This window comes from Hibiscus syriacus, unplaced genomic scaffold (genome assembly GCF_006381635.1).
Source record: "Hibiscus syriacus cultivar Baekdansim isolate YM2019G1 unplaced genomic scaffold, ASM638163v2 tig00111621_pilon, whole genome shotgun sequence".
NCBI lineage: Eukaryota > Viridiplantae > Streptophyta > Magnoliopsida > Malvales > Malvaceae > Hibiscus > Hibiscus syriacus.
In genome coordinates this window covers 2,531,970-2,546,399 of record NW_024063138.1, presented here as the reverse complement: position 1 = coordinate 2,546,399, position 14,430 = coordinate 2,531,970, and the positions used below count along the sequence as shown (strand labels likewise).

At 33.3% G+C, this 14,430-nt stretch overlaps 2 protein-coding genes and 1 long non-coding RNA gene across 3 annotated transcripts; 1 reads left to right on the top strand and 2 right to left on the bottom strand.

Moving 5' to 3' along the window:
- Positions 1-960: 960 nt before the first annotated feature.
- Positions 961-1,803, top strand: LOC120165989 (LOB domain-containing protein 29-like). The gene is made up of 2 exons (XM_039175407.1): positions 961-1,249; positions 1,334-1,803. Exons 1-2 carry the CDS (start codon positions 971-973, stop codon positions 1,748-1,750), a joined length of 696 nt encoding a protein of 231 aa, XP_039031338.1. The 5' UTR covers positions 961-970; the 3' UTR covers positions 1,751-1,803.
- Positions 1,804-10,731: 8,928 nt separating this feature from the next.
- LOC120166052 (LOB domain-containing protein 16-like) lies at positions 10,732-11,454 on the bottom strand. Its single transcript, XM_039175437.1, has 2 exons — positions 11,164-11,454; positions 10,732-11,046 (listed from the first exon to the last, which is right to left on the bottom strand). Exons 1-2 carry the CDS (start codon positions 11,452-11,454, stop codon positions 10,732-10,734), a joined length of 606 nt encoding a protein of 201 aa, XP_039031368.1.
- Positions 11,455-12,955: 1,501 nt separating this feature from the next.
- LOC120166011 lies at positions 12,956-13,356 on the bottom strand. Its single transcript, XR_005519892.1, has 3 exons — positions 13,252-13,356; positions 13,052-13,134; positions 12,956-12,978 (listed from the first exon to the last, which is right to left on the bottom strand). It is a non-coding gene; the product is annotated as an uncharacterized LOC120166011 (long non-coding RNA).
- Between the last annotated feature and the right edge of the window lie 1,074 nt (positions 13,357-14,430).

Genomic DNA, 14,430 nt, shown 5'->3' with positions numbered 1-14,430 from the left:
GCGTTCGTGGATAGTTTTCTCACGTTGCTTGACTCTGATTTGCGATTTGTCTGTGGTCTTTCAGTAGCTTCATCCCCTTTTATAGTTCGTTTGCCCAATCAGATTTGTTTGTATCTTTATTTTATTCGAGTTTTTTGTTAGATTTTTTAATATTTTCATTCTCTGGTCCTTATGTGATCTAGGTGGCTAGTTTTTATCTCAATGGTAATAAGAAAATGTCATAATTATAATTTAAGTCTGCGATTATACTTATAAATCTTCATTGTAATTTTTGAATATTTTATATTTTAATAAAACTAGCGACTTTCTATCAAAAAAAAATATTTTATCCTAATTATAATTTATTTTCACGTCATTTCATAAAAATGAAAATGTTATAAAATTTATTTTTTTTTCATGTAAACCATGTATTCTCTATTTATTCTTTTGATGATTTAAATAAAAAATTATTTTGTCTTTTTAATAATTCTATTTAGGAGAAGTGTAGGAAAATTTTTCCCTTAAAAGTATTGAACCATAATTTAGATGAGAGGGAGGTGTCAAGTGAATTTTTAATCGCTTACTCTAAATATTATTTAGGAAAATTAATTTAGTTAGAACAGAGTAAGATTATAAAAGCAATAAATTTATGGTTATCAACCTAGAAACATAAACCATGAAAACCAAGAAGATTAGAATGAAATAAGAACAATGATGGACCGAAAGTAGAAATGGAGTTTCATGTTTATGCCAGTTCTTTTGTCGTGTAAGAATACGAATGGGGAATCTCATTTGAGAGTGTATAAAACTCCAGAATGAAAGGTTTTTACTATAAAAAAAAACATGAATTGTGTAGCCCAATAAGGCGACCAAGTGCTATTAACAATTAATTATTAAATCATCCACCTCCTCTTCCTCTGGTGTTTATAACCCCCTTTTTGCTTTCTGCTGTTTTAGCTCAAATCAAACCCCTCCAATTTACCCACTAAAAATGGCAGGTTACGGTGGCCCTTGCGGTGCTTGCAAGTTCTTGAGAAGAAAATGCGTTCGAGGCTGTGTTTTCGCACCTTATTTCTGCCATGAACAAGGCGCTGCCCATTTTGCAGCTATCCACAAGGTTTTTGGTGCAAGCAATGTCTCGAAGCTGCTTGCTCATCTCCCTGTCAGTGATCGCTGTGAAGCGGCACTCACGATTTCCTATGAAGCTCAAGCGAGGCTTCAAGACCCCATTTATGGCTGTGTTTCTCATATCTTTGCTCTCCAACAGCAGGTTCTTTTCTTTTTCTTTCTTTGCCATCACCCTTTCTCCATGTTTGATGAATTGGAACCCTAATTTGAGTTTTAAAATATATAGATTGTCAATCTCCAGGCACAGCTTGCTTCTCTCGAGGATCAGGCAGCTCACAGCGTCTTCTTCAGTGGCAGCTCTGTTACTGCAAACCCCAATAACAAATACCACGGAAAGGTCCTTTCTCAGCTCCAAGAAGCTCAAAGCTGGTTTCACGCGGAAAATTCAAGCATGGCTCCAAATCTTAACCCAACAAACTCATACTGTGAGAATAATGGGGTTTTGGATCCAAATTTTGTAGCAAATTACAAGAATTCCGTCTCCTCGTCTGGAGAAGATCGTGTCTCATACACTACTTTTGGACAGGCATCTCATTCTATGTCTTCCATCGACATGCAAACAGACAACAGACAGTGGGGCAATTTCCAGGAAGTCGATGACCTTCAATCAATGGCCTTTGGATTTGCTCAACAATATTCATGATGAGGGGGATTTTATGTAAGACCAGTGAAGAAGACAACATCGACCTTCCAATTTTGAATGGAAATGCTGCATATTTGAATCACACGCACACGCACACATTATATATATTTATATGCACTTTTGTTGCTATGAATAAAAGGCTAGGAACCCTAAAAATCTACCTACTGCTGTTTTTCATAATTAATCTAGTGTATGACCCTTGGATATTGATAGAAAAAATAGCGTATTTTTTCTGTCTGTTACAGAGCTAAGAGCTAGAAATTGATCTGCTTTTGTTTGAGCTAATCATTTGACCTTAGCCTTTAAGGACCACATGTAGTTTTTGACCTAATAATTATCTTACAATTCTCTAGTTCCTTTCCTACATTACACTTTCCCGTTATGTTATTAGCAGGTTCTGTGAAGCATTGGTCTAAGTGATTCATAGATCCTTAAAAGCTCATGATTTAGCTGTAGGCTAATTTTTTACTCTCTTCAATTGCGAGAAAATGCACGACTCGTCAGGTACTTTTGTTTACTTAGAGGATATGTAGTGTCATGAAACATTGAGCTTTTGCAGGGCTTTGACTCTAATATATATGCAACTGCTTTGGCTTCTATCCAGGAATATATACATACAGATTTTATTTGAAGATTTGAATCATGTATGATGTTTACGTGGCTGAGGATCATTTTCATATTGATCCCAAGTGAAACCCAGATTATAAAATTCTGGAGCCTCATTTTTTTCTTGATTCGTCCCAGATCATTTTCAATGCTTTGATGTAGACCTGTAAACGAACTGAACGTTCAGCGAACCGTTTGTTAACCATTTGATGGGAAGTTTATTTATGTTCGTTTATTTATTAAACGAACGAACATAAACAAGATTTTGTGTTCCTTTAATTAAATAAATAAATACATAAAAAGACCCGTTTAAAATATTAAAACATAATAAATTTTAACCTTAAACTCATTAATATTTTAAAATCCAGTTAATTTTAAACTCAAATAAAAAATACCTAAATTAATTAAAGAAATGTAAACCCTAAAATTATTTGGAAATAAAAATCTCTTCTCAAATATAAAACCAAATAATTTTATATGTTTGTTTGTTTGTGTCCGTTTACATTCTTTCATTTGTATTCATTTACGTTCTTTCGTTTGTGTTCATTTTAGCGAATGAACATGAACAAACTACATTCGAACATGAACAAACTACATTCTTACATGAAAGAACACTTGTGTTCATTCATTTGTTTGGTTAAAGTTGAACAAATGAACATGAATATTACCTCATTCATGATTCGTTTACGGGCCTCATTAGAAACAAGATCAGATAAAAAAATTATATTAAGAGTATAAATATTTATGAAATATATTAAAAATTTAGAAAATACAAGATTATAAATTATGAAAATAAAATATAAAAGTATCTAAAATATATATAAAATTTTAAAATTTCTAAAAAAAGTGATCGTTTCCCGCATCCTTCTATTCATACTTAATTGAAAATACGATTCAAGATATCAATATCATAATACCCATAGGAAAGAAAATTAAATTATCACGACTCCTTGGTTAATGAAACTTATCCATTATCAGCATGGATGTAGCCAGAATTAAATATTGACTTATTAGGTATCTAAAAGACTTATTAGGTATTTAAAATCGAAATTCAATATGAACCAAGTGACCTTAGTGATTAAGAGATTGTTGTTATTCTTGAGGTCCCGAGTTCAAGCACTGCGTATTTAGGGATATGAGCGTTCATAGTCAAATAGTTGAAAGTCTTTGTACAGATACTACCTTGTATTCACCTTAAATTTATAAAAAAAAAACTTAAAATTCATAAGACAACTTCTAATTTGTCTAATATTTAAACTTACAATGACCTAAATTATAATTAGATCGAAAATTTGAGAACACAGACTTATCATTCTTTAGTTCGACCTCTACTTGGTTAAATATTTAATATTTTTTTATATTTTTTAAATTTAAATATTTTTTTTACATGAACCAAAATATTATTAAACTAAAATCATATCGAATATACAAATCTTAACAGGGGTCGGGTCCCTTTGGGTCGTAAGGGAGCTCCGTCCCTGTTTACCAATAATAATCTAACTTTGGATCACGTGATGTTGGGTTACTATATAAACTAAAATCATATCGAATATCAAATCTTAACAGGGTCGGGGTCCCTTTGGGCCGTAAGGGAGCTCCGTCCCTGTTTACCAATAATAATCTAACTTTGGATCACGTGATGTTGGGTTACTATATCTTAAAAATTTAAGGGGCTTAAAAGGGTGTGAGCCTACTTTCTTAATGGCAATCAAGAAAGAGACTGAGGAAATCAAGTTTAAGGTACCTAAAGAGTCGATAAGATATTGGAGGAATATCGAGAAATTATGCCTAAAGAGTTGCGAAAGAAACTTCCGCCTAAGAGGGAAGTGGATCGTGTTATCGAGTTTAAGCCTATTGTGAGACCCCTATTATGGTACCTTATCGCATGACGCTTCCCAAGCTTGAGAAACTAGAGGTAACTGTAACACCCCAAATTTATGCTAGTAGTTTTGGGTTTATCCGAGTATTATATGGACCCCATGGAGTTCGTAATTTAGGTTGTTGGGCCAAGTTGAGCTTAATTGTGTTGGAATTGAGCCCAATTAGCCATAAAAATGAGATTTTTGTCATAGTAGGAAATGATGAGGGACCAAGCATGCAATTTCATCCATTTGGAAAAGATGAGGAGAAGCCTTATCTCCTTCATATCATTCTCTTCATTTCTTCACTGTCATTTCCTTATCTTCCATTTCTCCTCTCAAAGTGCCATAGTAAGTAAGTTCTTTGAGCCTTTCATACTTCTTTTAAGATTCATTTTCATCCTTAACCCCTCTAGTAAACTTGTTTTAATGATTCAAAGCATATGGTTCTTTATTTGTAAGAAAAAATGGGGTTTTGACATTCAAGTCTTGGAAGAGTGTGGTAGCTAGCTAAGTGAGCTTCATTTCGGGATTCTCTAACAAAGGTATTATATTTCTAATACTTTGTGGTGTTAAGACTTTCATAATCATGAAATTTTGTTGAGATTTGGGGTTTTTAAGCATTTCTAGGGTTTATGTTTGATTTCATGATTATATGACAAAATTTATGTAAATAAGGTATTTTTATGTCACTTTAAGACCTTAAATAACTTCTTAAATCTTTAGTACATTATTAGGAACCAAACTAATACATTTGAGGTGATTTTTGGGTGTTTCTCGAGCCTAAATAATACCTTTGAGTTTTGAGGATTGAAACTGGATGAATTGGGTCGATTTTGGGCATTTTATAAAGGGAGTACCGATACTCTATGGGGAGTATCAATACTGATGCCCTGGTACCTACTTGAACCATCTGTCTGTAGTAACAAAATCCTTCAATTTGTGATTTAAATCCCAGAACAAGCCTCTAAAAACTCTTTTTCCTGGGGATAACTTGTTCATCAAATGTGGTTGTAAGATAAGTGTAGGAGCGAACAATGGTTTCTGGGGTGAAGTATTCTATTGCGTGCAACAAATGTGGCAGCTCATTGTACGACTGACCACAATCACCATACAGTAGTTTCATAGCTTTTCGTTTGCCCATCCAAGACTTGTAATGAGACATAATATAACAAAATGTATTCTTTATTGATGCCAAGACCATTGATATCAGAGTCTAAGTGTTTGTGGTCTTGTGTCAAGGAGCTGGACGTGCAACTGTGCTGGTTATGGAACCTTGTCACTTCCCATAACATCTTTCGATATAGGTATGAGACACGTATCCTCCACTTACAGCCAACGTTGTTGTTAATACATCTAAAAAATATGTCTTTTGTCAGACTCCACAACAGTGAATTCCATATGAGCTTTTATACAAAACTCATTCACAACTAGTTGCACATCATCCTTACTCTCAAACTATGACCAACTCCAAACGCCATCGATACGTCATCCAAGGTCCCCTAGTGGGCTACTCGCAGATCGAACATATCAGGAATCTCAAGATTTCTCATGGCATCATAGTTTATCTCATGCATTGTAACTCCATGACAATATTGAGGCATCTGGGCGATTATTGGTGTATCATCATCCATCGTAAGTGGAACAAAAGTTTCATCGTCTTCGCTAAAATAGCAAGGATTTCACCGAATTGCCCAACAAGGTTATCTACATCTTCTGATAGTCCTGCTTCTACGGCCACTATTGTAATTGAGAAGTAATAACATCTGTAGTTTCGATAATAATCTCAATCATTTTATTATTGAAATATTTATGAAGGCCAACCATAACAGCTACATCATCATTATCATTAGCAGAATTCCTCCATATTTAGCAGAGTCTCTTAAATGATGTATCGATATCTCAAACTTGAAAAAAAAGCCCTTATTTTTTTTTCAATTTTTATCTTCATTTGTCCATGATTTATATTTGACGTGAACATCATGTTCACGAGACTCTGTGACGTGAAATGGACACCATCTTCAGTTTAAACAACTTAGTCATTTGGGTGGACGAATGTGAAAAACTTGTTTGCCATAGCTTCATAGAAATTGATTTTTCCTTGTTCAATACAATTTTAAAAACAACAAGTCTTCTGAAGATTCATCTAAAGTGAACCAATTTAAAACAAATACGACCCTTCATTAATTATCATCAAACAACTCTCCAGTGAAATGTCATCTCAGTAGGCACTGTTTTAGTTACTTTTCAGTGCTCAATTAATGCACCATTTCAGCTACTTTTTAGAGGTCATTTATTGCAGTAATAATGTAACGGTTGGCTTTTTCAGAGGTAATTTAATGCAGAATTCAGCAAATTTTCATAAAAATGGTGAAATAGTTGTGCATTATCGTCTTCATCAATTTTTCAGTGATATATCAACTCAAATCAGAAAAACGTGTTTTAAACTCAGGCAAAATAGTGCACATTCCAGCCATTTTTCAGTGAAATATTAAATCAATCAGAAAACTTTTCAGTGTTGAATTATCACTTCAAATCATAAAAAAACATGTTTTACAACCAGCCAAATTATTCATTGTTTCAGTTACTTTTCAGTGCTAAATTAATGCACTGATTCAACTACTTTTTAAAGATTATTTATTGCAGTAATAATGCAACGGTTGGCTTTTTTAGATGTCACAATGCAGAATTCAAGCAACTTTTAGAAAACAGGTGAAATAGTGGTGCATTATCATATTCTGCAACTTTTCAGTGATATATCAACTCAAATAAGAAAACTTGTTTTTAACCCAGGCAAACTAATACACCCTTCAAGTTATTTTTCAGTGAAATATTAACTCAAATCAGAAATCTTTTCAGAGGACATTTATGCATCAATAGTGCAACTTTTCAAGGTCATTCAATGCATAATTTAAACAACATTTCAGAAAATGAGTGAAATAATGTTGTCTTATCATCTTCAACAACTTTTTAGTGATGTATCAACTCAAATCAATTTTTTTTGTGGTGCATTTATCACTTCATATAAGAAAAACATGTATTTCTCATAGGCCAAATAATGACTCATTTCACCACTTTTCAGTTTTCATTTAATCATCTTCAACAACTATTAATATGAGTTGAAAGCCATTTTACTCTAATATTGAAGTAAGAAAAAAACAAAACACCTTAAATCTGTCACTTCCAAAGATTGAGTTTTTTCAAACATGTCAACTATTTGTACAACTGTTTTTATGATTGCAAATCTATAACCATGTGTTTCCCAAAAAAAACACAACTACATGAGGTGAAGTTCAGTATAGAAACAAGAGTTCTACTCGGAAACAATAGAAGAGTTTCTTCCTTATATTATAAATTTCCAGTATCATCCACGAGGTTTCATCTAAGCGATAATGTAGACCTTGCTGGCATGATTGAGACATATTTCTATCACTCTGTCTAATGTCGATTTGTTTGTAGAGTTCGATGATCTCCACCTTGCTTGTAGCATTGACGATGTCGCTTCTAGCTCGAATATCCCACCAACTCAGACAAATGACCAAGACAAAACATAGATGATGGAGACCCAAAAGCATAATTCCAATAACAAAAAGAATGGGGAATTGAAGAATTTAATCTTATTTCTGACGAGTTTACTGATTACGAAGATTAAAACTTCTTAATCAATATTGCTATGTTAATGATTTTATTTAATGTTTATGGTGTTCGTAAAGTTATCATATTTACATCCTTATTGTAGCATTGACGATGTCGCTTCTAGCTCGAATATCCCACCAACTCAGACAAATGACCAAGACAAAACAGATGATGGAGACCCAAAAGCTAATTCCAATAACAAAAGAATGGGGAATTGAAATTTAATCTTATTTCTGACGAGTTTACTGATTACGAAGATAAAACTTCTTAATCAATTCTGCTATTAATGATGTTATTTAATGTTATGTGTCGTAAGTTATCATATTTACATCCTTATGTTAATGTATTAAGTTTGTATTTTTTATTCTTAATGTGCATTTATGAAGGTTTAATCTAATGCTCATAGTTTACTGTTCTATTCAACATAATATACCACATTTTGGAGAGAGAAAAAAAAACTAAATTCACATAATAATATGAAAAATATTTTTTAATAGATATCATCATCTTGATGTGACAAGTTATATGTATTTTTTTTCAAAATTAAAATTCACAAAATAATCTGGAAAAGTTAATATTTTTTTTGTTACGAGTTCCCTACACTGTAGAAAATATCGTAGATCCCAAAATAATTTTTGAATTACCCTATTGGACCAAATAAACTTAATGGATGGCCTATTGGGCTAAAAAACCATAACCATAAACCTAAGTACAACCCAGTTGATGAGGTATGTATGAACCTATTAAACTCATATATATTTTTTTATTTTACATGTATAATCATTATTAAAAGTTTTAAGAATAGGATATTTTATGCAACGGATATTATAGGTAATATATTTTTTCAATAGAATAATAATAATCATAAAAAATGAAAGCCCAGATTCAACGGTTGGAGTTACGCAAACGTGGGTTACGAAATCAATAGTCAAAAGTAGTGTGAAAAAATAAATTCAAATCCCCCCTAGAAGACGTGCAAATTTTAACCATGCTAATCCTTGTATTTTATTTTGTTTAATCCTCAAATGAGACAATAACTCGTGTTTATTATTTTGTAATTTAAAACCAACACGTCATCAGCTGTCCCATTTGTCATGTGCCTAATCAACATTAAAATTCTTAAATCATCAATAATTTTTGCTTTATCTTTTATAATTAATAATAAATGTACACTTATCTTTTGACAAAGATTGGAGTTGGAAGTGTTTGTCAGCCCTCTAATTTTCAGATATATTTTATTATGTAATAATTTAAATTGTTTTGCACTAAGCTTTTTATTTATTTTTTAATGTGTCAGCCTTTTCCCCTTCTTTATGCAACTACAAGTAATGGAATCCAACAAATTCCATTCTAATTTTTCCTTTTATTTCATGTCTCCTTTTATTTAATAATAATAATATCAATGAAATAAACTATTCAATCTATAAAATATCATATTTATGAATCTTCAAATATATCTGATTTGATTAACTGTGAATAATATAACTTCATAACGTAAACATCAATCTAAAAGTGATTATAAACTCTTTTTTAGTCTATAATTTGGTCAAGATATGAGAATCTAATTTAAGATTTAATGTGGTGTATTAGTATAAATTATACTATCAACTCGAGTTTGATTATGTTGTCTATACATGTCAATAGGGGTTATGAGTTTCAAAGATGTAACTAATATGTGATTATTTTAATAGTCTAAAGTAATTAAAGATAGTATAAATTAAAAATATTTTTTAGTCATTAACGATGCATATACACCTTATAGACGTAATTGTTCATACTTGAACTTCTATAAAGAATAACCCTAATTAATCTGAACCGACCAGAGTCTCACACCTGGCTTTGGTAGCAGGATTTTCTACATACAAGGATCGAACTTGAGACATTGGTTAAGAGTGATTAATTAGTATTTGAATAACATTTTTTATCACTAAGATTGCTCAATGAGTTTAATTAATATTTGAATTTAAATAAGATAAGTATGATTAATTAAATTAGTTAAAAAATATAGTATGGTTAATTAAATTAGTTAAGAAAGGGTGTTAGCTCATAACGTAGGGTTTTGCATTCAATCAATGGGACATTTGGTCTATAAATATGAATACAAGGCCGTGGCTTATTGGAATTATTATATATTAAAAATTATAAAGAAACGCTTATGTTAGGTAAACCTACTCATTAGAACATAAACCCTAGGTGGGTGGGTCCTAGTAAGGGTGTGCACCCCTCCTAATCATGAATGCAAAGCTAATTGACACGAAATAAATAAGGTATTTTAGACCCATTCAAACAAAAAATAAAGATTCATAAATTTTTTAAACGATTTAAAATAATCATCATAATATTACTTGATATTAAGAAGATGATTGACAAGTTAATTTTATGGTTAATATTTTTTCAAGTAGATGTTAATAATTTATTGATGTAATTTTTAGTTAGTTATGTTTTCAAGAAAATGAAAACCAACATATATATTTTTTAATTATTTTTAAACATTTTTTTATTGAAATGCTTAGCAAATTATGTTTGGAACATTTAACACCTTTTCATAGAAATGTTTAGCAAAATTTACAATTCATTGAAAATAGAAACTGAAAATGGAATATTTAACAAAATTTTGGAATTAAATTTTATCTACTAAACAATTCCAACCTTTATCAACAATAAGTGCTACGTCTATTGTTGGTGACTCATCTAATCAGTAATTAATCCCAGTGATCCATAAATTACAAACAAAGAGGAAAACGACAATATTGTTTGGCTGACCAGAAAGTTTACTAATTTTTCTCGGAGACAGTCTCCGTATATACAATCATCAGCATCAGAACAGAAGCAGAATCATACTCCATAAAGAAGAAGAAGAAAAGACAAGGGTGTCTATTTTCAGTTCCTCATCATTCTAAGGGCGAGTGCTTGAAGCTCACCCAGATCATTATTGTAGGGTCTTTTCCTAAGGGGATGAAACTCCTCCCTGCTTTGTATTTCTTGCGTTTTCATGGCATCACCACTGTTGAGTTCAACCGACTCGAGTGAGCTCTGTGGAGAAATGGGGTTCACGTAGGTTGTTGGATAACTAGTAAAGGAAGGCACAATACCACAAAGATTTCCTTGCCATTGATTCTCCATGTGATGTGAATTCATAGCATTTTGAGCTAGTTGAGTTTTCACTTGCATTAACTGAGCTTGTAGATACGCCACCTATGAAATGAAACCCAGAAAAATATTAGAAATGCTCTTAAAGCTAGATAAACAAAAATCCTAGAAGTTGGTCTCCTATCATAAAATCTTGGGTCCGCCTTTGAATCTAGTTATTACCTGTTGTTGTAAGGCGAAAATATGAGCAACGCAACCATAAACAGGATCTCCAATCCTTGCTTGAGCCTCATAAGCAATGGTGAAGACCGCCTCACAACGATCATGAGCAGGGACATGCAGCAACAATTTGGAGGCATTGCTAGCACCGAAGACTTTATGGATGGCGGCGAACCTTGCGGGGCCTTGTTCCGAGCAGAAATAAGGAGCAAATATACAGTCAGAGGCGCATTTTCGTCTCAGGAACTTGCATGCACCACAAGGGGAGCCAGTGACAGAACCAGAGGATGCCATGTCAGAAAGATAAAAGAGAAACAAAGGGGATGGATTCAGAGGAATAATCTTAAAGATCTTTCGAAGCACACGAGTACACTAGGAAACGGTGCTACAATTAATGGGGTTTGTGGAAGGGGGGCTAGGTGAAAGTGGGGGCTGTTGCAGGGCACAAACAGTGATGAATGGGGGGACACTGGAGGCCTTTATGTAGGGTTCGAAAGGAACATTTAATGATGGTTTTATGCTACTATGGATCTATGGGGATTGTTCATTTAATGTTTTACTATATGATTTAAAATTGGGTTTACATTATCTGAACATTTGTTTAACACATTTGAAGTTTGATTTTTTTGGTAGAAAGCTGGGACTTTTCCTTTCGATTTGTTTTATATTTTTCCGCCGATCGCCGCACGTTGGAACTGCTGCTGTTTGTCGCTTTGTGATTGCCACCTGCCGTTAAACCCCACCGACAACCACTAAGTGAATTACGACTTTTTTCCCTTTCTTTTTACTGCAGTAGTTTAATGGTGTTTGAAGACAGATTAGAAAAAGAGAAAGAGATAAGCCAAGTTACAGAAGCAACAAAGGCCGATCATTATGCATTGAAAGTGTAAAGCCAAAAGTCTAACAAAGCAAATACGCGTTGAATAGATGGTGGAGTCAAAACTAGAGCCCTGTGCAGCAAAGGAAAACTCAAACATTTTCTTTTGTTTTGATTGGTAATCTCGACTGTTGGAATTCAAATCTTTTAAAAAAGACATTCTCTTTAAATACTAAAATCAATCAATAGGTTCGAGAAAGAAAACCCTATCAACCCAAAACACTGCAAATATGGAGTGGTTGTGGCGGCTGAAAAGCATTAATGGATTTAAAGCTCGTCACTCCCTTACAGAGGATGATGGCTGTTTGCATTAAATATCATACATGACTGTGTCATATGAACTTCCTTGCTAGCTAAGCTTCTGCCACCGTACCACACCAGCAAGCAGGCTTATGATTCATATGCAAAGAAATGCAAAATCATTTCTAGCCAGTCAATGTTACCAGCATTTGTAGTTCAAGTCAACTTACAGAGTCATCCATGCACATGTAATGATGCAAACTAACAAGTTCAATATCATTAATAGGTGGATGCTGAGACCATAAGCAAGTACTACCTTTAGGTGACTCTAACCTAACCTTCAGCTCTCTGTATTTTCAAGAGGCGGGGATTCCCGATTCGACCGACTTAACCTGCTGAATATAGGGATCCACGACACAGTTTTTATTTCGGGGTCAATTTATTTATTTAAAATTTTCAGTCACTGCTATTCCCCTTACCCCATTACATATGGGAATAAGGATCAGCTAATTTTTTTTCAGTCACGGCTAACACCTCGATTTTGCAATTATTTACCAATAATGGTATGTGCAGTTGTGCACCATCATTTCTTTCCACCATGTAAGATGAAATCAAAGAAGAAATGGATTAAAGTAGCAACTGTTTTTCCTTTACTTACCAAAGGCTTTGACGTGCATAACAAAATCAGCAAAGTAAACCCCCTTGCCTAAATGGAAGACAAAAGTGTTACAAATGTTTGTCTTGCAAAAGAAATGTGTATGACCTGTATGCAACCATATAGCCAGTCGCTGGAGCTTCTGGAGGAGCTATTCTTAGTCCCTGGCTAAGTATCTCTACAAAATTTGTCAGCCGAGAACCTGCATACGAAAATATCTCATAATCTTGAAAAACTGTAGCATCAGTAGAATCGCCCCAAATTATTTGTAGCGATTTGTGAAGCACTCATATCCTATGCAAATAAAAAACCCACTTACCATGCCACAGAAGCATTTTGTTACTAAGCTTTTCTCTGTAAGGAGCCAACTTATCAAATTCTCCTCCTCCTTCAAGTGAGAATACTTCTTCCGGTTCAAGTGTCCATTCCTGAAGGTAACAAATAGTTGCAGTAATTTTATATTGCAAATTGAACCTACATTACAGAGCTTCCAACATTTTCACCTACATTTCAAGCAGAAAATGACTATAGATTAATGCTCACATGAATTATATGTACATGCAAATTAGTTTATGAACAAAATTTAGAGCAATAATTGAGCAAGTTGACTCCAACTCCCTGCCTTCTGCATGCGACAGCACAAAATACATTGGTATCTTATTCGTACCCATGAAGTGAAGCAGTCAATAACATTTTCTCAAAATTTAACAGTATTCTTTGTACCTTAGAATAGCATCTAACTTTCAGAACGTGTCACAATGACGTAGGTAGTACAAAATGAAAATGGCATTCACCCACAGCATAATGGTACAACACAAGGAGAAAATGTCCAGCTACAAGCTAGGTGTTGCATAGGCAACTCACAAATATAACAAGAGCTACGGCCTACATATTGAAGATCTCATAAGAAAACAGCATAAAACCTTCAGTATTTAACAGGAAAAAAAGGTAATTAAGTATCAGTCCTACAATGAGAAATTGCCTCTGAATTCACCATGAGAACACCAATGCGCAAGCGAAACAAAATTGGGACTGCTTAAAATAAATGGATACAAGAAGCACACAGGTAAATTCAACTATATGCAAGTGAGTGCATGAACCAATCGATCTTAATGGTAAAGGGATTCTTATTATTCTTTGAGACCTCAGGTTCAAGCACACATATGTAGGCATTTATTATCAAATAGTTAAGAGTCTTTGAACAAATATTATCTTATATTCACCTAGAATTATAGAAAAATATATGTGAGCCAGTAAATGTAACTACTAGTATTGACAATAGAAATAAGTCTCCATACAATTAAATACATTTATTTATTTTGAGTCAAACATAATTCTATACGGTTAGGCATTACCATCACTAATAAAATAAATTACCAACAGGGATTGTTCAAGGGGTTGTTCAAGTGGTAAACAGTTTATATTGTTTAAGCAAAGTCTTGAGTTCAAGGTCTAGTGTATGCAGAAGATCCCTGCTGGAAGATTCATTCACCAAAAT

Excerpts from the sequence above, each read along its gene's own strand:
- LOC120165989 (XM_039175407.1), top strand. The coding sequence starts at position 971 with ATGGCAGGTTACGGTGGCCCTTGCGGTGCTTGCAAGTTCTTGAGAAGA. Across the intron at positions 1,250-1,333 it reads TCTTTGCTCTCCAACAGCAG|ATTGTCAATCTCCAGGCACA; the intron begins GTTCTTTTCTTT and ends TAAAATATATAG.
- LOC120166052 (XM_039175437.1), bottom strand. The coding sequence starts at position 11,454 with ATGGCATCCTCTGGTTCTGTCACTGGCTCCCCTTGTGGTGCATGCAAG. Across the intron at positions 11,047-11,163 it reads TTTTCGCCTTACAACAACAG|GTGGCGTATCTACAAGCTCA; the intron begins GTAATAACTAGA and ends TTCATTTCATAG.